This window comes from Gossypium raimondii, chromosome 8 (assembly GCF_025698545.1).
Source record: "Gossypium raimondii isolate GPD5lz chromosome 8, ASM2569854v1, whole genome shotgun sequence".
NCBI lineage: Eukaryota > Viridiplantae > Streptophyta > Magnoliopsida > Malvales > Malvaceae > Gossypium > Gossypium raimondii.
The window spans coordinates 10,460,990-10,488,116 of record NC_068572.1 but is presented as its reverse complement, the minus strand read 5'-3'; the positions used below and the strand labels follow the sequence as shown (position 1 = coordinate 10,488,116).

Genomic DNA, 27,127 nt, shown 5'->3' with positions numbered 1-27,127 from the left:
CTACGAGAACTGGCCCAATTCAAAGAGCTATTGGACAAGCCTGTCAGATTGAAGCCTAGTTGGCCCGATAATGAAGAGATGGCAACTTAGGCTAATATGGTAACTAATCTTAGAAGATAGAGGGAATCATATATTGTAAAGATTAGATTAGATTTGATAAGGCTTATCTTGTAAATCCCTAAAATTAAGGGATATGGCTAAATCTCATCCGTCGATGTAAATGTATCTTGACCGTCGATTTTGAAGGAGCTTAACTATAAATAGAGAGCCTCCTCCTCAGTTGTACTCACTCCATTCATTGTTTCATTATTCTTTGTGAATAAGAGAAATATAGGGCATTTACTCAAACACTTTGCGAGCGTTCTTTCTGTTGTTCTTTGTTGTTCTTCTTTTGGCATAAATCGCTTCCGCTCTTCAATTTGGTGCCTTGGAGGAGTTCTAAAAGAATCCTCACTTGAGTTAAGGCTGACTTGGGTGAGTTTGGATGAGCGGACCGCCTAAGGCCGCACGGATTGTGAGACGAAAGGTCTAGCCTCGGGACACATGCGCATTGTTCTAGGACCAAATTGAAGCAGAGGTGAAGTTTGCGCCCCAAATCAGAAAATAACAAAAGACTGCATTGAGGTAAACCGTAAAGGGCAAGGGATCTATTGCGCAAATACCTCCTGATGGAGAACGCGCGGATCCTCCTTCTGACGGGTCGGGTCGCGGGTCATATACCAAAACGGCGACGTTTTGGCCACTGATTCTAAGGCTCAAAATGGTGCTATATTACGTTTAATATAAATACAAAAAAAGAAAGAAAGAAAAAACAGTTTGCTTCATTTTTTAGAAGAAAAAAATACAGAGAGCTCAGCCTCTCTCTTTCTCTCGCAGGCTTCAAGTCTGGCCAATAGGGCCACCGTCTGCGCTGCTGAGGCTCTGCCGTCATCGGTGATCGGTGCAACACAAAGGTCGCCCTTTTGGTCCATTTTTGAAGCGCTTGAAGGCCCAAACTCCTAGGCTTCAAGGCCGAAAGGAGAAAAACCATGTGCCCCCTTTTCACGTCTCGGTTTCGATGACCGAAATGGCCGGCGAAGGGCTTTCCGGCGACCCTAGGTATTCTCCTTCCTCTCTTTTTTTCTTCTCTTATTAATAGGTTTTTTTTTAAAAAAAGATTTGTAAAAAAGATAAATAAAATGAATAAATGAATCGAAAGAAAAAGATGAAAAACATCAACCTTTTTGTTCTCTTTTTTATTTCTAATCTCTGTAAAAAAACCGAAGAAGGAGTACAATCGTCCGATTCGGCTTTTTATAGCCGATTTAAAAAAGTAATTAAGTTTCTTCTTTTTTTGTTTTGTTGTTTGGACTGTTGTTTGTTGTTGTTTGCTCCTGCAGGTATCAGATACATTGGTGCAGGCAACGGCAGAGGCATGCGAGTAGGCCGGCGTGCGCTGGAGGCGTGGCAGAGGCGTGCGGTGCTAGAGGCGCGGCATAGGCCTAGGGGTAGGAGTGGCGGCTAGCTTGAGGCTAGGGTTTTTTTTCTGAAATTTTTTTTTAAGTTAGTGGGCTTTGGGCTACTAGGGTTAGGTTTGGGCTTGGTTTAGTTTGTTTTTGGATTTGTAATGGATTTGATTTATTTTGTGTTTGGATTTGATTTGTTGTGGGTTTGTTTCTATTTGCCTGGGCCCGGGAAAAAATTGGGCTCTACAAAGATGAATTAAAATAACAAAAAACTTAAAACGGTATGAAATAAAAATTACAAATGTATTTAGAAAAGAAGAATTGAACTTGGGTCTAAATGATGAAAGCATTATTATTTAATCATTTAACTAAAAAAACTAATATGTTAAAAATATTCATTAAAAAAAGAAAAAAAGCTTAAAACAACATAAAATAAAAAATATAAATGTAAGGAGGAGAGAAATTGAAATTAGGACCTCTAATGCGCTTTCACACTTTTTTTTTTAATAGTCTATTTCCTTAATTAAAGATAAAATCCGCGTTTAAAAAATAAAATGGGCGAAATAAATACATTACAAAAGGCCATTACAAATGAACACGTGTGAAGATGTAAAGCGATTAGGTGTCATCAACCACTCTAACTCGTGGCTCAGAATATATGTAATTTTCCCCCAAGAAAAAAACAAATAAAATATAAACATTACCAGCTAACTGTTAATCTCGGTCTGACTAAATCTCAGCAAAATCCAACGCTTCAACACTCCGTAACACAATCATTAGGTAAAGCTAAGCCTTCACACTTCACTCTTATCCACTTTGTCTTAAGTTTTCTTTTAATTTTTATTTATTTTTTCATAGTCATTCCTTTTACCATGCAGCTGCCTTCTTAGTTGTTACTTATATGTTCAAGAAATTTTGGGTTTTCCTTTGTTTGACGGTCGAATCATTGGATGCTCTTTTTGTTTTGTATGTATTCTGTTCTTACCTGACAATTTGAATGGGTACTCGTAATTGTGACAAATTCTGAGTCAGTATAGATGAAAGTTTGCCTTTTGTTTTGTATTTAGAATTGGGTTTTTTATTTTTTATTTTTATAAAGGAATTGGGTTTGGTTTAATTCCTAGCTTATGCTTATCACTCAATTCAAGGTGATAGAGGACACAAAGATGTTATATTTAGTTATGATCCTAAGTCCTAACAAGAGTCAATTAACACTTGTCTTAGTTTTGGGCTTTTCTACTCTTTTTATTGGTATGCATGTGATTTAAACCGGGTCATTGAACATGATTTGTCAATTACAAATCTCTTTTTGTTTTTCTATATGGTTTTCCTTTTTCTTTTCAGGTTTGAAATATTAAGAACTGAAAAAAATGTCCTTTGATATGAAGGTTTACTAGATATGTATATATATATATATGTATGTGTGTATGCACATGCAAAAGTTTCTGTAGTGCTTTTATATTGAAAATGTTTGTTACAGCCTGTGGGTTGCCATTGTTGAAATGGGGTATGCCATGAGTAGGCTGGAGATAGAATCTGAGTTGTTTGAAGGCGGTAATGTCACCAATGAAGCTGGTTGCAGTAACAGGTTCGACAAACCATTCTGTAAAGTAGACCACGAGATTGCCCAGCTTACAAACCTTAAATCAGTGCCTAATGAACGACTGCATCAACTCATGCCAGGAAAGAAAAAATTACCTGTTTCCCCAGTGAAAATGTTGGCAGGTCGAGAAGGTAATTATTCAAGAAGAGGAGGATTCTCATTAGCAGATCGTTGTCACATGATTAGCCGATATTTTCCAGTATGTGGACCAGATGACCAGCCGAGCCTATGTTTCTCAATTTTCAGCTGATGGTTCTCTATTCGTTGCTGGGTTTCAGGTAGTGTTGCTTGTCTTATATCTGATCATTGATTGGATTGACATTGAATTCATTGGACTGTAGCTAGTAATTGGCTCGATTTGATTTGGTTGTGAATTTTGGTTTCAGGGAAGCGATATTAGAATATACAATGTGGATAGAGGCTGGAAAGTTCAGAAGAACATTCTTGCCAAAAGTTTGCTTTGGACTGTTACTGACACATCCCTTTCCCCTGATCAGCGCCATCTTGTGAGTTCTCACTGGATATGGTTAATTATATTTGCATATATGAGATAATTCAGCGATATCCAATCATGTTTTTAATTTAAACAAACTTTGTGATGTGATTGGAATTTACTGCTGGAATGAACCCCCTCCCCCTGAGATGATTCAGTGATTTCCAATCATGTTTTTAATTTAAACAAACTTTGTGATGTGAATGGAATTTACTACCAGAATGAACCCCCTCCCCCTGTGTCTAGTTTTAACATGTGTTCAGTGTTTTCCTTCATGTCAACGCGAATTTTTTTATAACAACTATATTTGACATGGTGAGACTGTCATTGCAAAATATGGAAGGGATATTTTTTTATAAGATAACACATTTCAAGCATTAAAAGGATTAAAATCATCCTCCTTCGTGCAGTAAAGGGATTTAAAATCATCCCACTTTGTGTCGCACTATGCTTAAATTTTTGAGGATTCTGATATCACTTTAGGTTTTGTTACAAAGATTCATCGTATCATACAGGCTGTCGTGGTCTCACTCTCTGCATGACATGACAAAATAATTCCTGATAAAACGCTATTCTCTGGTTTCCTGATCCTTTCTTTTGCATTCTATAAGTGAACAATTATATGACCTTATGCAGAAGAATGAATCTACTGCAAGCACAGCGCTTATAATCCACAAATAAATCACTTTTCTGCTTCTCTGTATGTGCCCCTGTTCATGCCTGCATTGTCTTCTCATCTGTTGCTTTAATGTTCAAGTTCTCATATAATGGTTTTATGCACTGATAACTAGGTTGGTAGTGTGTGGCAACCAGACTACTGCTTTTTCATTTGCTCACCTAAGTCAACCTACGAAGTACATATAATGGGGGAGATTAAAAATTGAAGGAATAAAGATAGAAAAAGACTTAAATGAAAAGCGAGAAATTTTAGTTGAGTAAATCACTAGAATCTGGGCTTAAAGGACATGAACTTAGACTAATTTCTTCAAACTACAAATAAAGGAATGTTTTTGTACATGTGGATTTTTATTTTCTATCTCGCCATTGTTTATTTTATTACACATTAATATTGTTGGCACTCAATGAGTCAAATGTTTGTTTCTCAATGGCCTCAAATTTCATGTTTGTTGCGGATATCTTAATCAAATATCTATTCCTTGTTTCAGGTTTATACCAGGATGTCACCCATAGTCCATATTGTTAATGTCGGGTCTGCCACCAGGGAATCCCTTGCAAATATAACGGTAAATGCTCTTCTTTTTAGTCTTTAAAATTGAGTAATTAACTATTAGATGCATGTATATCTTAAAAGGGAGATTGACTAACTTTGTCGTTTGAGGTTGAACAACATGAGATATTATGATTTGAAGATGTTTTTGTATATTCCGTGAAACATTTTTTTTCCAATAATGCTTTTGGTCACGTTTTTGGAGTTCTATGTTTTTTCAGGAGGTCCTTGAAGGATTGGACTTCTCTGCTGCTGATGGAGAGTATTCTTTTGGAATATTCTCTGTGAAATTTTCAACCGATGGACGAGAACTTGTTGCTGGAAGCAGTGATGATTCGATATATATTTATGATCTTGAAGCAAACAAGCTTTCCCTTCTAATTGCGGCACACATGGTAGGTTCACTTTCTGTGTATTCTTGATTTGATAAGCATTTTTAATGAGTATTTTATTGCATGAATCTTGTTGAATTTTATCTATACCAGTGTTATAAGGACTGGTTTATGACTGAAACCATATCTTAAATTACGGGAGAGTAATGCATATACCAGTTTAATCAATCAACCGCTTTTATGTCATTATGTCTTACTGTTTTTAAAGATTACTCTTGCTGTTATGCAGATAATGGAAGTCCTTGTCATCAACTAATTTAAATGTGTTTAGATAGAATAAATGTCTCAAAGTTGAAACATTTGGCTTCCTTGAGAATCAAATAGTGATATGCAAGTATTTTGCTCTTCTATCAATTGCCTGTGCCCAATTAGGCTGCATATTAGTCATACAGCTGCTTGTCTTACCTCCTTCCTTTATTATATATTTGGAAAGTTCTTTTCTCATCTATATTAGAATTGAAGTGCATGAATGTTTCATGATTAGGAGAATAAAGGGACTTTATCTTAGGAGCAAATGTATGTTTTAAAGATCCATCAAGTATGATATGCTTTTTTTTTGGATTGTAATTTAATTTGTGTAACCTTTGATAAGAAATTGAAGCAGAGGAAGTGGAAAAATGATCGAATTCAAGTTGTTCGACTCGAGAAACAAAGATTTGATGTACCTGAAAGGAAGAAACCAAATAAATTTAGAAAAAAAACCAAATAAAATAACAAAAATAAGAAAATTAAAAATAAAGAGGAAATATTCAAAATAATAACTACATAGAGAAAAGATAGATTAAAGCAAAGTGGAAGATGGAACGATAAACCAATGGATATGATGGATAGAAGGATAAACGTCCAATTGAACCCTTTGAGATATAAATCTGTTATGCGCCTTGGTGTAGGATCTAGTCATGGGTCTAGACAAGAAAGAATTTTTGCTCCGACCTATGGTTACTCAAAGAGGTAGATTCGTCATTGACTAAACCCCCTCTGAAGATAACGTTTCTTTCTGATAGAATAATTGCTTACCTCTTTATTTCATATTGGCAGTCTTTTAGACTGTTAATAACAAAGGAAAGAGTCCTAATTGACATAAAATAGAATTCTTAATTTAGAGTTTATAAAGGAAATAAAAACCTAATATAATAGAGAAATTAAGTAAAACTAAAACTCTTAATAAAACTTGATATAATAAATAAATAAAACTAAAACTCTTATTACAATAAAAGCATCCATATCATTACTTCCCTTCTCGGAGTAGGGCTTGTCCTCAAGCTCAAATTTAGAATAAGCTTTAGAACTTATCTAAAATCATCTGTCTCATCTTCATCTTGCTTGCTTTCAACATCTGGTACTTCTATCCAAAATAGCCTTTTACATTTGTGTCCCATGGAATAAGACTCGTCACAATTATAACGCAGCCCCTTAGCCCTTTTTTCCACTACTTCTGTCCGTTTCAATCTCTTAATAAATGGTGCAGAAGAACCTATTTTGTCGTTGTTCCCTGTTGGTTCCGTTGTTTGTCCCACTCCCTTTGCAATGCTCCTAGTTGATGGATTGATTGAATTGCTGCCAATGTTTTGGGAAGTTGGCCAGTTCAGGATGGCTCAAGACGAAAGTTTGGAAGAAACATTTTATTTATGTTCTAGTGTTCTAGGCATATTTATTGCAACTTCAAGGTTTTCCAGTTGTTGCATCTCAATATCAATTCTAAGTTTCTTTACCGACCCGGCAGTAAAAAGGTTTACTTGTTGTTGAGGTTTAAGATCAACAATCTTGGCCAATAGTGATTGAAATTGGCGTTGATATTCCTCTACAGTCCCAGTTTGTCTCAGGTTAGCAAGTTCCCCCAAGGGATTATTACTCATAAGTGGCCCAAACCTTACATGACAACACTCTTTGAAGCGCCCTCAATCAAGATTGGCCCCCTCTTCTTCCATTTGATCAAACGACAATTGTGTCTCTCCTAAGAGATGGAATGAAGCTAAGCCTATTTTGTCTTCTCTTTTAGTCCTTTGATTGCCAAAAAAAATTTCTCATCTTTTTAGCCGATCTAAAGAATCTCCAACACCATAATAAGTGGGAAATTCCATCTTAGAGTATCGTGACACCATGCACCCACCTTGTTGCGAGTCTGAATTCCTTTTTCTGCATTCGCTGTTGTCTTGTTCCTCACTATTTTTCTCTGAATACCCTTTCGCTGTCTTTTGGACCAAGAGAGATAACACCGCCATCTGCTCCTCTAATGCTTGTTGCCTTGTAGCCATTTGTGCCATGAAAGCCTCTAGTTAGGCTGCCAAAGTCTCTTCGTCACCCATGACAAAAGGCTCCAATACCAAGTTGTTATGCACCTTGGCGTAGGATCTAGTCACAGGTCTAGACGAGAAAACATTCTTGCTCCGACCTATGGTTTCTCAAAGAGGTAGATTCATCCTTGACTAAATCCCCTACGAAGATAACGTTTCTTTTTTATAGAATAATTGCTTACCTCTTTATTTCATATTGGCAGCCTTTTATAGACTGTTAACAAAGGAAAAAGTCCTAATTGACATAAAATAGAATTCTAACTTAGAGTTTATAAAGGAAATAAAAACCTAATATAAAAGAGAAAATAAGTAAAACTAAAACTCTTAATAAAACTTGATATAATAAATAAATAAAACTAAAACTCTTATTGCAATAAAAGCGTCCATATCAAAATCCCAACAAACTCAATTAATGGCTCTAATCAATCCTCTAAGAAATAATCCTTGACAAATTGAAGCGTGAAGAATGAATTCTCACGGCCCCTTAAAGACAATCAAGAAGAAAATTACTTCTAAAAATCACAAAAAAAAAAGTTGAAAACTTTATTGAAAAAACAATTCTCTCCTTAATGTACAATAAAAAAGCCTTTCTATAGGCTAGCTAAGTAGATCCAAATAAAACTCTAAATTATACTGAAACTTTAATTAATCTAAATAAGAAGTAATTTTAAACTAATCTTTCTTATTTGACTAAGAAACAAAACTCTTAAACAACTTAAAATATTTAAACAATATCCAAAATTCATAATAAATAATAAAATAATAAAACCTAATAAACACAATATTGGGCTCATATATAATAAAAATTGAGCCTAAAAATCGAACCAATATGATTTAAACTCGAATTAAAAATCCAAAACTCGTAATTTCTGTCATAATCCCGTCCAGAAATTCTGCTTGTGCAGTCTTCATTAAAACGGTCATAACTTGAGCTCTTGAAATTGTGTTATTCAAAGTGCGTTTTGAAGCTAAGAGATATATCTTTAAATGCTATGCAGACATCTAAGCCCATAAATACCTGGATACCATCCAAAAAATCGTCACAAGTTGACTAATCTTTTCAGTTTGAAAATTGGCAGCTTGGTTGAATTGACTTTAATAAATTTCACCCATTCCGTGCATGTATCATTTCTTGTTTTCTCGAAAAGGTTCATCCTCACGTAATGCTTTTGATCAAATATTGGTTTCATGTAATATGGTGACCATTTCCCTATTTGATTCTGTAATATCTGGGGTTCTAGAATTGATCTGCATTTCTTCTTTCAGGCTGATGTTAATACTGTAACCTTTGCTGATGAAAGTGGTAATCTGATATATTCAGGAAGTGATGATAATCTCTGCAAGGTAAGCTAAGGTCTCTTATGCATAGGCATTCTATTATTATCCTTTTTTTCATGAAATACTTTTATTATGTTATTTATTGTAATTTTCACCAGATGAATAATACCTTTTCCGAGGCCATTATCTTGTATACGGAAGGGTTCTGTTAATCCTTGACTGACATTATGCATAGTTGTTTAGTTTTAGTTCATAATTTTGTGTGGTGACACTGAATAGTTTGAAAATGCTATGCTGAGTTGCAAAGGATTTGTTGCTTGCTTTCTATATTTTAGTAAGTTCCCATTCACCAACACTTTCGAAGGCAAAACCAATAGAAAGTATCTTTGAATATACCTCAACATGTTACCGAAAATGTTTGCCACAAAAAGATGTTACTGAAAGCATGAGAAGCGTAAATCTGCTTTACTTTCCCTTTTGATGAAGCAATTGGCAGTAATGTTTGTTTAGGTGTGGGGTAGGCGTTGCTTTGTTGCAAAAGATAAGCCAGCAGGTGTCTTGATGGGACACCTGGAAGGTGTGACATTTATTGACAGTTGAGGAGATGGTCGCTATTTTATATCAAATGGTAAAGATCAGACTATCAATTTGGGATACCAGAAAGATGTCCTCCAATACCTCTTGGTATGATTATTTTATGGTGAAAAAACTCAAGAGGAAAAAAATTCAGTTCCATTCCCGCTGCTTTAGTTTACAGATTTATAAAGAGAGAAATAATCATTTTAAAGGAAATAAATCCTAATTCCTAAGAATCAAGAATTGATATCCTAATTTCCTAAGAATCAAGAATCGAGATTAGTTTCTATTTACAAGAGAACTAATAGTAATAAGGTAAGATTTCTATCCTTAATTATAGGGATTCCAACACTCCCCTCAAGTTGGAGTGTAAATGTTAATCAAACCCGACTTGCTAATAAGTTCTTCAAACATGTTTCGTTCAAACTCTTAGTTAACATGTCGCAACTTGTTGTCTAGTAGGTAGGTAGGTAGGTGATGCATACTTCTCCGAGTGTATTTTTTCTTTTATAAAGTGACGATCTATTTCCACATGTTTGGTCCGATCATGATGCATGGATTATGTGCTATCTTGACAGCAGACTTGGTTGTCACAAAGACATCTTCGTAGGTCCGGTATAAGGCACTTTTAGTTCTCTCATAAGTCTTTGTATCCAAACTCCTTCGATATACCATGAGATAGTGCTCGATACTCGCCTCTGCACCGCTGCGTGCTACCACAGACTATTTTTGCTCCTCCACGTCACGAGATTACCCTAAACATAACTACAATAGCCGCTTGTAGACCGTCTATCATTAATGAACACCGATGCATCAGATCGATGTAGACTTCCACGCTTCGGTTGCTGATTTTCTTGAAGTCTGTGCCTTTACCAGAGTTCCTTTTAGATATCTTAGTATTCTATATGCGCTTCGGTGCTTCTCCCTCGGGCATGCATATCTCGACTAATAACACTCACATGAAGGCTATGTCGGGACGGGTGTGAGATAGGTAGATGAGCCTTCCTACTAGACGTTGGTATCTCCCCCGCCGATTTCTTCTCCATCCTCATTAGTTCCCAATTTAAGGTTAAACTCCATAGGAGTTTCAAATTGTTAGCGCCCATCAAACCAACTTCCGACAAGAGATCAAGAACATATTTCCTTTGGGAAATGAAGATACCTTTTTTCGACCTTGCTACCTCCATACCAAGAAAATATTTAAGACTCCCCAAGTCTTTAAGTTCAAACTTTGTACCAAGAAATTCTTTCAATCTCAAAATTTTGCTCGAGTCATTTCCTGTTAATATTATATCGTCGACATAAACGATAAGGATGCAGCATTTACCCTCTGTTGAGTGCTTGTAGAACATGGTGTGGTCTGCCTGTCCTTGAATGTAATTTCTGCTAGTCATAGCTTTTGCAAATCGGCTGAACCACGCTCGTGGAGATTGTTTCAGCCCATACAAGGACTTCTTCAACTTATAAACTTGGCCCTTGTTTTCTTCAAACCCGGGTGGGAAATCCATGTATACCTCCTCATTTAATTCCCCGTTGAGAAAAGCATTTTTTACATCCAATTGAGTCAAGTGCCAATCAAGGTTGGCAGCAAGAGATAGCAGGACTCGAACGGTGTTTAGCTTGGCAACCGGTGCAAACATCTCGTTGTAGTCGAGACCATAAGTTTGGGTGAATCCCTTAGCCACAAGTCGAGCTTTGTATCGGTCTATACGGCCATCGGGTTTAAATTTCGTAGTGAAAATCCATTTGCACCCTACGGTTTTTTTTCCTTTAGGTAGATCCGAGACTTCCCATGTTTCATTTTTTTTAGGGCCTTCATTTCTTCCATCACGGCTTGTCTCCACTCAGCTGATTCAAGAGCCTCTTCTATATTTTTTGGAGTTTTTACAGAATCAACATTAGTCACAAAAGCTTTGTAAGACTTAGATAAATTTCCATAGGATACAAACCGAGAAATAGGATGTTGAGTGCAGCTCCTTGTACCCTTTCGAACTGCAATTGGAAGATAGATTGATGGTGACGGAGGTGGGACTTCTGTTTCAGAACAGTCCTCGGTTGGAGATGTAATTGGCACTGCTGTATCAGTTTCAAGAGAACGATTCCGTCGGGAGTAAACCTGTATTTGTTGTTTTCCTTGATCAGGTGGCTGTTGTACTTCGGTGGAGGTATTGTTATTGGGAAGGACGGTGTTAAATTCTTGCTGCACAGGAGAAACAACAACTAAATCTGGGATAGGTTTGTTTGTGATAGTAGTAGTAGGACCAGGAGGTATAATGAGGAGAGTATTAAGGGTCTCATATTCATTAAAAATCTCCCCCTGAAGATGAGATGCTGCAAAGTATGGTTCATTTTCAAAGAAGGTAACATCCCGAGAGACAAACACTCGGCGCAATGTTGGTGAGTAACACTTATAGCCTTTTTGTGTAGGGGAATATCCAATGAAGATGCAGGTGTGGGCTCGAGGATCAAGTTTGGATAGATTCGGTTGATGGTTATGGACAAAAGCTTTACAGCCGAATATTTTGGCTGGAAGATTAGGAACATGAAATAGAGGGAAAGCCTTTAAAATAGTATTTAGAGGTGTTTGGAAATTGAGGATCTTTGATGGCATTCGATTTATGAGATAACAGGCAGTGAGGACAGCTTCTCCCCACAAGTATTTTGGAACGTTCATAGTGAACATTATGGCTCGAGCCACAGCAAGGAGATGACGATTTTTTCTCTCAGAGATCCTGTTTTGTTGAGGAGTGTCAGGACAAGAGCTTTGGTGTATAATGCCTTGGTCAGAAAGGTATGGACTTAAGACAGAGTTGAAGTATTCTCTCCCATTGTCAGTACGGAGGGTATGTATGTTAGAGTTGAATTGGGTTCGAACCATTGAGTGAAAATTTTGGAATACTTTGGGTGTTTTAGATTTTTCTTTGAGTAGATAGATCCAACAGACCCTAGTATGATCATCAATGAATGTTATAAACCATCTAGCCACTGTAATATTTTTCACTCGGCTAGCTCCCCATAGGTCACTATGGATTAACGAAAAAGGTTGGGACTGAATATGTGGTTTTAATGGGTATGGCACACGGGTATGTTTAGATAATTGGCAAATTTCACACTTCAAGGAACTAATACTTTTATTTCGAAATAACAGCGGAAGATGTTTTTTCAAATACACAAAGTTTGGATGTCCTAACCTACGGTGCCATAACATAATAGTGTCTTCTTTTGAAGTGGATAGAGCCAATCCCCTTGTGTGTCTGCTTTTTATTTCAAATATATAGTCCATCATCAACTTTAGCAAATTGCCAATCATCCTCCCGATTTACATTCTGTATCACACAACCAATTGCGTAAAATTCAACAAGAACATTTTCATCCTTAGTAAGTTTACTAATTGAAAGTAAATTACAGGACAAGTTTGGGACATGTAGGACTTTACCGAGAGAAAAACTCTGTCATTTGTACTTCTCCTATTCCAGCCACAGGTGAGTAAGAACCGTCAGCTATGCGGATTCGGGATATGTTATGACAAGGAGTGTAGGTGTAAAACAATGTGGAGTCACCTGTCATGTGATCGGAGGCGCCCGAATCGAGTATCCAAGGAGATTGATTATTAGATTCAAAAGCAATGTTGAGGGCGTTACCTTGAGTGGCTAGAGATCCATGAGTAGTGGGAGTACCAAGTATCTTATGGAGAGTCTCAAGCTGTGTTTTGGTTAAGCGAACATCAAGAACATCATCAGCAGTAGTGGAGGAATTAATTTCACCTTGAGTGATTCCCTGATTGATATTCTGAGTTATTTGTGATGTCTCAATTTCAGAGAAATTTTCATTGATATCACCCATTGGAGGACTAAACCGAAGGAATTTTTATGGAGGGAAATTAGAGAAAAAAAAATAGGATCGAATGAATCCTAAAGCTCTGATGCCATGAAAAAACTCAGAGGAAAAAAATTCAGTTCCATTCCTACTGCTTTAGTTTACAGATTTATAAAGAGAGAAATAATCATTTTAAAGGAAATAAATCCTAATTCCTAAGAATCAGTAATTGATATCCTAATTTCCTAAGAATCAGTAACTGAGATTAGTTTCTATTTACAAGAGAACTAATAGTAATAAGGTAAGATTTCTATCCTTAATTATAGAGATTCCAACATATGGCATCTCATGTTAGCCCTGGGAGTTGCAACCTTTTACGTTATTCAAAATGAAACTGCAGCATGGCTAGATTTCTCTGCATATCTATGTCATGTTCGTGCTGAGTCATGGAACTTTAAATTTGAATTTCAACATCAGTTTTAACTATGATCAGTTTGGTTATTCAGTTTAATTTACCAGATTGATTTTGGTTAAAGCAATTTCCAGTCAAATACAATGGATTGAGTTTATGGAAGTCGGTACTTACATTATCCCATATTGAATAGAATAAAGCAGATTAAGTTAAAGACTTCTTTAGGGTTTAGGAATTATGACTGGGATTACAGATGGATGGACTACCCGCCACAGGCTAGAAATTTGAAGCACCCATCTGACCAATCCATTGCTACTTATAAAGGTCACTTGGTCTTGCGAACTCTTATTCGCTGTTACTTTTCCCCAGGATACAGGTGAGTGCTACTATAGTTTCCTGCTCTTTAGATAAAACTTTAGATTGATCATTTGAATGAAAAAACAACTTTTTTTCTTGATATTGTTAAATACTTTGTCAAATCAACTTACAGTAAGTGGTGTTTAATTCTCCTTTTTGTTTAGTGAGCTATTTTGTGTTTCTCATTCTCACTATAGGGTCTGGTTTGAAGTATTTATATCGTTATCTCAATTTCTTGTACCTTATATCGCAGCACGGGTCAGAAGTACATTTACACTGGATCTCATGACTCTCGGGTTTTGTATCTATGATGTGGTAAGTAATCAAATTCCTTGATGCTTTTCCTATAGGTTGCATTTAGCACCACTATTGCATACACCATTACATTGTGTAGATGCTAGTATATGAATTATGATGATACTTCCTGTTGGATTCAAAATTGTTGAGTTTTGTGCTTAATAGCTGTAGTTACGAGGTGCATTATCTTGAATTATAACAAGAAGGTGTAATTATGCATTCTATGAGATGCCATGCAGTAATTGATAATGCCAGGCCGGCAAATTAAGGTAAATTAAAAGAGTGTGGCTTAATGTTCCAAGCCATTGCATGAACACCAAAACAGTATGGCCTCTGTGCTATGCAACCAAATTACCAAATTTTCTTTATCGAGGATAACATGGTCAGTTGGTACAGGTAACCGGAGCCCAAGTTGCAGTACTCAAGCACCATACATCACCGGTAAGAGACTGTAGTTGGCACCCATACTACCCGATGCTGGTCAGCTCTTCTTGAGATGGAGATGTGGTTAAGTGGGAATTCCCTGGTAGTGGAGAAGCACCAACCCCTGTGAGCAAGAAAAGAATCCGAAGGAGATATTACTATTGAAGGGTGAAGGCCAACGGTAACATCTGTAAGTTGTAAATCATATATATACTATTCTATCTATGTTTAAATATATATCAGCTCCAATAATGATAAATTGTTTTAACAAAATAAACGTACTTCCATGCACATATATTTTTCGTTGTACATAAATAAACAATGTAACCCTCAACGTTTAGTCAAGAGCTTCATCCTTGATCCCGTATGAAGATCGCATACATACATATATATATAGTGATTCTGAATGCGGGGAGCTTGTTCTGGGACGCAGAACATGCTCCATTACATAGTTTCAATCAGAATTGACTTGGTGTGACAATGATGATAAATTCGTGGGTTTATGGGATTGTTTGAAAAGATGGAACTTTCGTGGTAACTGAAGCCAATGAGGCCAAGAGAGAGAGGGAAAAGAAAGGTATAAGGTGGAACCATATTGTCTGTGTATCCGTTGAATGCTAGCTGTTAGTATTTGTTGTGTCATGGTGTAAGGGACCTTTGCTTGCCTGCCTGTCTGCCACTCAATTTTCTGGAGGTATATCTTTGACGTGCATGTGTCTCAGAGTCAGCCTTGGCCTGAGCTGAGAGAACAGACATTTGATGCTCCTTCATTGTGAAACTAATGTCAATGGATTCCAGCCTCTGGGCCCCATTAAGTTGGGATTATTCTCACCTGTTTTAACGTCTAGTGTAACACCCCATGTATTAGTACTAAAATAGAAGTTTCAAGGATTTAGGGTGAGCTTCACAAAGGCTGACAGATAACGTACTAAAAATGGAAAAATCAGTGGGAATTGAATTTATACCACAATTTTATTTCTCCTTCGTGTTACTACTCTGGATTCACCATGGTTTTTGGGACGTCCAAAATATGGAATAAAACATATATTAATTAGTAGCATTTTAAGAGTGAAACGGTTTATACCAATTGATACGGTGGGTACCACGCGTATGTAGGAAACCTAACCATGGACGCTCTATCCCACCAACCAAATCATCTATAATTCTTCAAAAGAATAAAAATTTGTTGTTAAACTAAGCTCACAATCGTTTCTTTGAGATAAAAGAATTTATCAGACAATAGTCTAATTAATATAAACTTGATTTTATTCCATATGTCTTCATTAAATATTGTAAAAAAGTTCTTCATTTCTTTATTCTCTTGCGTATTAGACAGGCACATGTTGGTTCCTTGGAAGTAATGTCTCATCATTCCTTATTTGGTACAATCCCTATCATATATATACTAACAACAGTTCATCATCATTCATCAACATTTAGTGGATATATAGTAATCTAAATTCCTTGGGCTAAAAAAATCTAAATTCTGAAGTCATCCCTCACTCTTTTCAACCAAGAGTTGGGTTACTAAAAACTAAAATTTCAATTAATATGTATTATCGATAATCTAAAAGAACAAGTTCTATGTTAGCATTTTAAAATTTAAAGTTTTAAGTCCCTTTTCGTAAATTGTAATATAGGCTGCATATACATACACATACACATACATGACCCATTTGTGTCTATCTCGTTGAATAGAGGACGCAACACATTATTAAAAATTACCCAATACCCGTTAAAGTAGTTTGTCTTAGCTATCTTAATTTAGCCCTTTTCTTAATTTAGTTTGAAAGCAACAATGTGGCAATGGGTACTCATTTTCTTTGTGTTTACAAGGCAACATTGTCCATCATTTTCAGCAGTATTCCTTTTATATTCTCATGAGTTCTCTCGTGTGCTTTAAAAAATCATTAGGGGGCCTTAAAATGATGAGGGAAACATGTTAGAAATGATAAAAGGGGTCCCTACTTAGGCAGATTGATGATAATAACATAATCAAAGAGTTTGATAATTACACCATGAAACATCATTTGTGGGGGAATAAAGAACATGAGGGCCACCACTTTGATTAGGTCGACACAAGAAGCGAATTCAAGGTCTAGATCTTACTAGGGAAAAAAAAGAGAGCAATAGAATTAGCATAGGGTGATCATTTTTTCATTTTTATTTTGGGGTAAATAAAATATTAGGATACTGAATTTAAAGATAAGGAGGTTAATATTTCTTAAAATAATGTTATGAAGAGCTTTGTTTTTCTATTTAAGGTCCAACTCTGTCACTTAAAAATTGATGAGTTTTACTAATAATATTCACATCAAAATCCTAAAAACTTTTGTAAAATATGTCATACACACTAAACCTTAATAAACCCAAAGTGACAAAATATCACAACAGTTTTATTGTATTTAGTATCTATTGATCCCTACTTGATAAGATGTGAGCCATGAATTTGTTATGTTGTTTATGCATGGAAAACTTTTGGGTTTGGTAGAAAGTGATATTCATTAAAAGAGAAAAGGGTTATAAATGCATATCTATATCTCATTATAAAATTGTCCCCCAATTCATTGGTGAGGATACAATGATTTGTTTTTTAGGTTAATATAGTCATTGTAACTGGTTTGCTGAGTGATGGAAACCAACAAACATTTATGTGTTTCTATTTGTGTTATTTTCCCTTTCTTTAAAACTTACATGATATCGAATCTAATTTCTCATATCTATAATCGTTATTGACAAAATTTTATATAATTTTATGTGCTAATTATTTGTTTTATTTATATTTTGATGGATTCTATACTTACCGGTTTCCCATTCATTACCCTTTTACATAGTCTAATATAGTAACGCAATTTAGACGATATTTATGTGTTTAATATATATATTTATCTTTTAAAAATTTATATTTAACATTTATCTTCTAAAAGGATGCATTATAAAATTTTCATTTACACACACATATATATATATTACCTCACAAATCATTAACAAGTAATTCTCACCAAATGAACTCGCAACGTGAGCATGCATAAGATAAACGCCCTTAATCATCGGGCTAAATTTTTTTAACCTCGGTTTAGTAGTATTGGATGTTTTACCTCAAAATTCATTTCGAGAGTTCGAATGAGTGTATTAATCAGGATGTGATATTTAAAACTTCAATCTAACGAAATGAAACATAGTTTTATTTACAATCATCCCAAGAATTCATAATTGAGAGCATTAATTTAATATTATGTCTCATTACATTTAAGAACATATTAAGGCAGGCAATGACAATTACACTTTTTAAAGTATCAAAAGGCCACAACACAAATTATATGAACCACAATAATAAATCAATGAATCCAAAAATTCCAGTTTTTCTATCTCTTGTATAATCTTTTCTTCTGCCCCTCACAAGTTCGTGAAAGTTACCAATCTACCCTTTCCATTCGTTGCACTGGGCAGTAGGCCTAGTCTTCTCATTGCCGGCCTTCAATGGGCACGGCGTCTGTACGGGCGGCACCATGCAATTATACTGTAGACACAGCGAACTGCTTACAGGGATCTCGGCCGTCGGTTTAATCTCGATCCCTGTCAAATAGTTATGCTGCAAATATAGTATTTGTATGCTGCCGGATAATAGCCGGTCCACGAAGCTGGCCGGGACCTGACCGTTGAAACGGTTGTTATTCAGGTAAAGATTCTGTACGGTTGACAACATTGGTGATATCTGACCCCACAGCCTGTTGTGACTTAGATCAATGGTCGAGATTGTCACTTGATCAGCTGGTTGGACTGAACCGGTAAACAAGTTTCTTTCCAACTGGAGGTTCGTAATGGGGAATGAGAACAGCTGGCTGGGGATGGGACCGGTGAACTGGTTCAAACTCAAGTCTAGGTAGTTTAACTGGTCGAGCCGGGATAGAAGCCTGTCAACCGGCCCAGTCAACTGGTTCCAGGCGAGAGAGAGGGACTGGAGCGAAGGAGGGAGGGAGTCCGGAGCGAGCGAGCCAGTGAGTGCATTGTGTTTGAGGTCCACCCGGGTTAGGACTTGGGAGAGAAACGGAGGGACCGAACCGGAGAGATGGTTGTGGCAGAGAATAACGTTGGTGAGCTCCGGCAAGGTTCCGATGGAGCGAGGGATTTCTCCGGTGAGCTGATTGTAGCTAAGATCAAGCGTCTTAAGACTTCTCAATTGGCCAAGAGTCGCCGGAATATCCCCGGAGATAAAATTCCGGCTGATCGCTAAAAACCGAAGGTCCTTTAACTGTGAGACTGACTGCGGCAACGAACCATAGATCCGACCCGGAACTATAGATAACTCTGCAAGAGCAGATAGTTTGCCAATGGCAGGGTCTATTCTTCCAGTTAAACCCGGAGAACCAGCACGCGGGTCACCCAGATTAAGAGCTATCACTTTATCGGAATCACAGTAAACTCCGGCGAAGTTACAAGGATCGGAGGTAAAATCCCATGAAGCAAAAAAATTAGAGCCAGGCAAATCATGCAGAGACTTCCTAATGGACTGTAAAGCTAAAAAATCAAGTGGGTCCAAAATTGCAACAGCCAAGAATTTACATAGAAAGAGAGCAATCAAAAACAGAGCATAAGAACCCATTCTTCTCCTTCCTTGTTTACCCATTGATAGAAAAAAACAAAACAAAAAACAAAAAGAAAGGGGTTTATATAAGAACAAAAAGAGAACGCTTTTGGGTTGGAGAAGGTCGATTTTCGTGAGAGAAGACTACCAGTTTCTCGTGGGACAAAACCGTGAAAGATTTTAATGGCGAAACAATCAGCATATAAAGATTACATACACATTATATATAAAAAGCAAACAAAGATTTGGCTTGAAAAAGAAGCAAAAGACCAAAGAGAAAGAAAGAACAGAAGACTTAAAATTTTTTTGGTGGGATTCTTGCTTCTGAATCTTCCTTCCTTTATTGCTTGCTTTCTCTGTTTTCTCTTCTTGATGATGGGGCTGGTTTACTTTTTCATTATTTTGGCTTCAAAGAGAAGATGCAGAGCATTGACGGCTTACTTCTAACACTAATGAATGGAACTGGCAAACTAACAAAGGGCGTGAGTGTATCTATGTCTCTCTTTTTTTTATTAATCATTATTATTTAATTAGTCTTTATTGTTATTATTTACTGTTCTGATTTTGTTTCTTTATTGTTGGTAGGTTCGGTAATAAACGGTTGTCCGAGCCTACGTGGAATACGGGGAGCTAGGTAAGGGAGACATGTCAGCAGATAAGGGCGGTTGTTCGAAGCAGACATCACGTGACCATACCGGTGACCATCCCCAGGTAAGGAGGGAAGATGCAATTAAGGACACCCATGAGCCACGAGCCTCGAAGCTGACTGGCTGAGGCCTCACTTTAGGATTTTACTTTTTTATTTTTATTTCGGTCAATTTAGGATTTTACTTTAACTATTATTATTATTTTTTTATGAAAGCGGATTTTACTTTAATTGTTAACTAATATTTATTTCTATCAAAAAGAATATTTATTTATTTTTTCATTACGCGGATCTAGATTTGCCCATGAGTCGGGCCGGGTCAGGTCTTGACAAACATTTAGGCCTACTTAATAGATCTGGACTCAATTCGACCCGAAAGATGGCTTAAAATTTTGTCCAAATCAGCCCCGAATAAAAATACTAAAATCTAGGCTCAGCCTCCCGTATTATTTTTTTATAATAATTTTTTAAAAAATATAATATATCAAAAACACTAAAAGTATTAAAATAAATATTTTTCAACAAATTTAAAATAAATTAAAAAATTTTTATACTTAAATAATACTAATATAAGTGCAACTTAACAAGCAAATATCTCTAAAATAGTAGCAAATTGAATAATAAAATAAGAGTTATACAATATCCAAATAATGACAACAAATTAATAGCGACATAATAGTGAAATGACAGTAAAACAATGACAAAATAGCAAGAAAACAGTAGATTTTTTTTTTACAAATTCGGCCCAGGCCTGGATAGGCCCATGCCAAAAAGCCTTACTCGAGGCTTGATTCGTTTTCTTAATGAGCCTTATTTTTTCCCAAGTCCATTTTTTGAACTTACAATTTTACCCAAACCCTCCCACTGTTCAAGTCAAGCCGAATGGCCTAGTTCATGGACATGTTTACTTTGATCAATATTCAACCAAAGATAAATCCTTTTCATTGAAAAAAAATTCCCTTTTTATCTTTTGAAATCATCATTTCTTTGATTAATTCTTTTTTCCTCACTTTAATTATGAGAAATTCTAATTAAATTCTTGTTGAAGGGATCAGTTCTTTCGAGAGAAATCTTTGAGTGGTTGTACATCCACGTACGGTTGAGGTGCCACTTCGCGTGTACTGTACATGGCTCTCCATAGAGTGGAGGACAAAATCCTCTTTCGGAAAACAATATCTTCTATTGTTGAGGGACTGGATCGATATTCTTGAGAGCAGCACTTCAAAAACTTGTATGAGAGAAAACAATCCCCTCAACAAATCTTGATTTCTTTATTTATTGAATTTTAGATGAATCTTGTTAAACACTTAAAAAACCTAAATCCCCAAATAATCTATATTTTAACTTAAAACCCCAATAATCATTCACAATAGAATGGAAATATAATGAGTAGGCACAAAAATATTATTATATTTTCTTTCCAAAAAAGGAGGTGTGAACTTGTGATACTTCCATTTTTATTGAATAAAAATAATAAACAAAATACAAGTTCAGCTAATGAATATTGGCATTGAAGGAAGATGTAAAAATAGGATGTTAGATTGCAAAATTTTCAATAAATAAAATACCAAGTAGGTCAATTCTTTGACTGGTAGATTTAAATAATAAAAGTTACATAACTGTTATTAGAGACAAAGATAGTTGAAAGGTTTGAACAAGGCAAATACAAACGTGGACAGCAAGATAAGTGAAAAAAATGTTTTAATCTTACCCTTACATTGAATCTTGATCCAAGGGCGGAAAAACGTGTGCACCTCTTTAGTTTTGGTTAAATTATGGATTTAGTCCCTATACTTTAATTTGGTTAATTTAGATTCCTATACTTTTTGAATTGGTCAATTTTAGTCGTTGTACTTTTTGAATTTTAGTCTAACCGAAATAGTAGCAATTAAATTTGTTTGGTTAAAATCTTGTTATTAGTCTTATACAATGTGTAAAGTTGTAGATTTAGTCCATATTCTCCAATTGAAGCTGTTAGAGTTATGTGACTTAAATTATTGTCAAATAAACTAAGAGATTGCTTGCAATTCAAGTTAAACAAAAAATATTTTTTTAGAAGATTCAATATTTATTAATATAATATATTTAATATTTATTAGCATAATTTATTTGATCTATGAATTTAGCCTATAAATAGGCTCTTTTACAACCTTAGAAAAACACTAATCAAAGATTAGAACTCATAACACTTTTGGAGAATTTTGTGTTTATGTTTTGAGGATTCTTTGTTTTCGGGTTTCGGGGTTCAGTTTTTATCTCCATCTTTTGTACTCTTCATTCTCTTTTCATTATAGTAAAATTATCTTTTCCCGTAAATTTTTATCTTCTTTGGAGGGGTTTTTTCACTTTAAATTTGTGTGTTCAATTTCTCGATTTCTTCTACTATTTTTACTTGTTCGTTGCTTAATCGGGTCGATCCCCAACATAAGCATTTTTAGTCCTATACTTTTTAAAATTTGAAATTTTAATCTTTAGTACAATTGACAATCGTTAAATCCATTAAATAGCTTTTTTGAGTAATATGTGAAAGTAGCAAACTAACATCACATTACACATACGATAATATATTTGCAATATTTGATTTTGAAAATAATAAAATTTAACTTAATGAATTTAATAGTTATTATTTGATCAGGACTAAAATTTTAAAATGCTAAAAGTTTAAGGATTAAACAAATTTAGCAACATTTTGTAATCATTGCATAACATTGAGAAGTAAAAAAGAAAGAAAAAATTTAACATTCTTGGTCCCCAAGGCACATGGCAAATGACACCGACATTTTCTTGGTCCCAAAGGAATAACACTCGAAATTGGGGGATGCAATAAATTCGAGATCCAAACATTATGAAAGTTCAATCTGTAATTTCCTAATAAAGTCCCTTGTCTCAACTGCAATTTTTACTTTTGTTTTCTGTCTGGTTTGGGGTTCTAACTGGATCTCCCATGGAATGGATCACAGCTGCAAAAACACGAACACTTTCTTGAAACAAGAAACCCCATTGTAAGATTCATAAACGTATATATAAACAAAGTATAAGGTGAATTTGGTTCCTAACATAATGTAAATGCCTCTTGGAACAGATACAACTTTGCTGACAATTTATCTGATTAATGCAGTCAAAGTTTGATGTTTCAAACAAGAATTCAACAACTTGTAGTTGGAGGGTGAACTTTTTCACAGATTAGAATTGGGGAAATTACACTAATAGTCACCCAATTATTAGCAAATTTCTTTTTTGGCATAGTCACTCAATTATTCGATTTTTTATAAAATTGGCATAATAGCAACTTTAACCCTTGATATTTATACATGTGCCAATTTAATTTTGATTCTAAAAATTTAACTCTCAACATATACATATGATGTAATTTGATTTTTTTGGTCCACTTTAGCTTTTCTTTGTTATATTGAGGGTTAATTTTAAAAGAATAAGAAAACATAAAAATTGTTATCTTGAAATTTTGGGTGTTTCTATTTTTGGTATATTTTTTATCAAGCTTAGCTAAATTTTTTTTTCGATTTTTAGGTGAAAAGGTCACAAAGAAAAACGGAACGACAAAAAGACTAAATTACACAATGTATAAATGTTGAGGGTTGAATTTTTAGAATCAAGACTAGATAGACAAAATGTGTAAATGTTTAGGGTTAGAGATACTATTATGCCAGTTTTAAAAGCTAACGCATCATCTTAATGTTAGCTATTGAATGTGCACTTTAAAAAAAATCGAATAGTTAGGTGAGCATTTTGTAACTTTTCATAATTGAGTGACCAAAAAAGGAACTTATCAACAATTGAGTGATTATCAATATAATTTACCCTTTAAATTTTGCCTTGGGATTGGGTATGCCCTATGCACCTTTTGTGTGTCTTAGAGTTTGTGTGACCTGGATCACGTCACTTGTTGAATAAATAAATACAGTGACAAAATAAGGGGATCTGTGAGGCCAAGAGGCCGAGGGTCGTATAGAACTATACTTCTACTATTGAACTTTGATTAAAACAAGGTTTTTCAACCCTTAAATAAATGTAGTCGAAACTTTTCTTGTATCATTCGATTTTCAACATTAGTGAATTTTCTCCTCCTCTGTCCGTGGTTTTTTCCAGAAGAGTTTTCCACGTAAAATCTGTGTGTTTTTAATTTTCTTTTCTTATTACTTGTGATAATTCTACTCGATTATCGACTTTAATTATAGCAGTGTGGTATACCATTTAATGAAGCTTTTCTAAAAGCCACCATTTCAATATATATACTATTGTTCAAAATTGAAGTTTCAATGATTTTGTCGTGGCAAAAATAGGAAACCTTACCCTTAATATTATTTTCCTTTAAGATTAATCTTTAAAAATGTTTGCTAACAATGGTAACATAATGAAGATTTATCCCCTTGAGGGGAAAAGAGGGTAAATTCATAAAGGAAAATAAATGTGGTACAACAACAACGAAGCTAAGGAGCATTTAGTGAAGTTAGTGAGATTTGCAGGCATTAATATTCAAAAATCAATGTCCCCAATATCTTTAAACTTATGGGGTGTTGCAGACAATGGTGAAAATGAAAACCAAACACAACTGTCCGACTCCCCCAGCATCAGTGTTGGTCCTAAAGACAGGCTTTAATTATAAATGGGGAATGTGTGCAAGGAATGCACCCAACCCAACAACCCAATAAGTGCAGGTGCATCAATCATCATCATGTGGCCATTCCATTTCTCGGGCAAGCAACCAACTCTTGCTGTTTGCTTTTGCACGTTTACATAACTCTTGTTCTTGTTCTAACTGTCGTCTCTTTCATCTAGCTACCTATATGCCCTTTTCCATTGCATCTCATTTAACCCCCATTTCACCCCTTTTATTAATGGTTATACATCATTTCCTTCCCTCTTTTTTTTTCTTTAACATAACAACCTCCTCCCATTCTCTTTCTTGTTTTATAAGAAATAGATTAGAAAATGTTACAAGTTATTTGAAAATTTATGAAGATATTTCATAATTGCAGTAAGTTGTGTAAAAAAAAAGTAGTATTTATTAGGTCAAATTCTAGTTTTGGTTCTTCTACAATTCTCAAATTTTGGATTTAGCCCCTCTTGTTAAATTTGACAAAATTTGGTCATGTTACTTTTATAATGTCATGTTATTTGCTTAACTATTATGAGCAAAATGTTGACGTAAATTGGTTTCAACATATACAATACGATTTTCTTCTCCATATATTGACAAAAACAATATATAATCCTTTCTTTCTAGCCCAAGGCAATAAATATCCCAAAAACACTTTGGGGACCTACAACGAATTAAATTCTGTCTTGAATCTCAGCATTCATACATGTACCTCTCACCTTATCTTTTTCTATAAACATGGATCTCCCTACGGTTTCCTCTATATTTACATAATATGCAAAATCGAACTTGGAAAAGGGGTTGATAATTAGGAAAACCTGGTTTAATCCAGCAATATATATTTTACATAATGCTGCAGGTAAAAAGCAAACTTAACTCTTCAATGGTGATATCCCATGACAAGAAGAACATGGCATTCTAGTGTAATAAGGGACCATCCTGGGTTAGTTGTTTGTGAGTTATGAACTTCAACAACTTGTACTGCCTTTGGGATCTTTGGGCCACAATTTCTTTCACAAATTATCATACCACCTTCCAATCACCTAACAATAGTATAAGAACATACCAAATTACCGTCATCATTGACTGCTGCGTCTGCATTCACTTCCCATTGGTGGTCTGAAGAATAATCTCCTTCAGATAGTTTCTTTATTAGTTTAATCGGTAGGCAATCATTTTAAGAAATATTGTAATAGTGAGGATGATATAATGAACAATGTTCTGTTTAGGGTTAAATAGATATATTTAACCATGTTCATTGGATCCCAATCATTGTGCCAGCCAGACAGTATGGAAGGCACGTGTAGGATAAAACGCGGAACCACATCGAAATGGAAAGACAAAGTTTAGTGGTATTTAAAATAGAACCAAGGCACAAAAGGGCACGACCTTACTTGAGCAGGATCTGTTCTATAGGTTCGCACCTCTGTGTCCTTGATTTCAAAGGAGACAGGATACTATGTTTGGTTAATCCTTGGTTGATGAATCGAGTCTGTGATCTGAGCGTGATTGATGGTGCGGTGATTCCTTGCTGGTCTACCTTTAACCGCTAGCTGGGCTGGTCACACGGTTGTTTGACAGATCCTTTTTCTTTTTCTTTCTTTTTTCCTTTCTGAGTTCGTTTGTCAATTCTTCAGGCAAAGGCAAAACTGAAGGCATTAATGAAGCGCTCCCATGGCATTCTAAGTGTTCTAAGAACATGCGAGAGTTATTTGTACTGCCTCTGGGATCTCTGGTCTGGACCACCGTTCTTCAGAACTTACGAAACCACCTTCCAATCACATAATACATTGTGTAAAAACGCAGCAAATTACCACCACCATTGACTGCTGCATCTGCATTCACTTCCCATTAGTTTAATCACATGGATACATAATGATTTAAAAGAACGAATTCAAGTTTAAGGCTATAAGCTGTGAAGAAAGCATTAGACAGGTTAATGATCCATGGGTAATCAAAATTATTATAATAGCTGGGTAATACGGTAAACAAATATTCTATTCAGGCCTTAATAGATATATTTAATTGTGTTGATAACTCTAAAAAAAAAAGTCGAATGGATCCCAACATTGCGGCGACCAGAGATTATGGAATCAGAAAACTGATCAGTATCCCACATTGGAAAGAAAAGACATAATCCAGTGGTATTTAAAACAGAATCAAGATATGAAAGGGCACGACCTTACTTGAACAGGATCTGTTCTATAGGCTCGTACCTCTGTGTCCTTAAGCTCAAAGGAGACAGGATTCCAAGTCTGGTTGATGAACCAGGACTGTGTGACCTGAGCGTGATTATTGGTCTGGTGATTCCCTTGCTGGTTTGACTTCGACCGCAGAGGATCGTTCTCAGCTTGCCTTGGGCGGCTGGGAAGGTCACGCAGTTGTCTGACAGACTCTTACGCCTTTTTTTTCTGCTTTTTCCATTTGAATTTGCAGGCTTATTACAGTCTCTTGTTGGTTGCTTTGCAGTGTTGTTCGAAGCAAATTTTGGGGGATTTTAGAAGATAGAACCAAATATGAGTTTCGAATTTGCAATGCTGCCATTCTTGGATGAGCACACTATCACCGGATTAACAGCAAATAGAACTACCATTTCTATATGCAACAAAAAGCTTAAAATGTTGACTGAAAGCATTAATCATCCTGGGCCATGCTTTACACACA

General features: G+C 35.5%; 1 protein-coding gene, 2 non-coding genes and 1 pseudogene across 3 annotated transcripts; 3 read left to right on the top strand and 1 right to left on the bottom strand.

The window, feature by feature from the left end:
• Positions 1-2,231: 2,231 nt before the first annotated feature.
• LOC105793132 (LEC14B protein-like) lies at positions 2,232-14,981 on the top strand (annotated as a pseudogene).
• Positions 14,982-17,778: 2,797 nt separating this feature from the next.
• LOC105790764 (LRR receptor-like serine/threonine-protein kinase ER1) lies at positions 17,779-19,698 on the bottom strand. The gene has a single exon (XM_012618513.2). It carries the CDS (start codon positions 19,239-19,241, stop codon positions 18,036-18,038), a length of 1,206 nt encoding a protein of 401 aa, XP_012473967.1. The 5' UTR covers positions 19,242-19,698; the 3' UTR covers positions 17,779-18,035.
• Positions 19,699-25,847: 6,149 nt separating this feature from the next.
• LOC128032328 (small nucleolar RNA U3) lies at positions 25,848-26,047 on the top strand. Its single transcript, XR_008188455.1, has one exon. It is a non-coding gene; the product is annotated as a small nucleolar RNA U3 (small nucleolar RNA).
• Positions 26,048-26,639: 592 nt separating this feature from the next.
• On the top strand, positions 26,640-26,858 carry LOC128032325 (small nucleolar RNA U3). Its single transcript, XR_008188452.1, has one exon. It is a non-coding gene; the product is annotated as a small nucleolar RNA U3 (small nucleolar RNA).
• The last annotated feature ends 269 nt before the right edge of the window (positions 26,859-27,127 follow it).

Excerpts from the sequence above, each read along its gene's own strand:
- LOC105790764 (XM_012618513.2), bottom strand. The coding sequence starts at position 19,241 with ATGGGTAAACAAGGAAGGAGAAGAATGGGTTCTTATGCTCTGTTTTTG.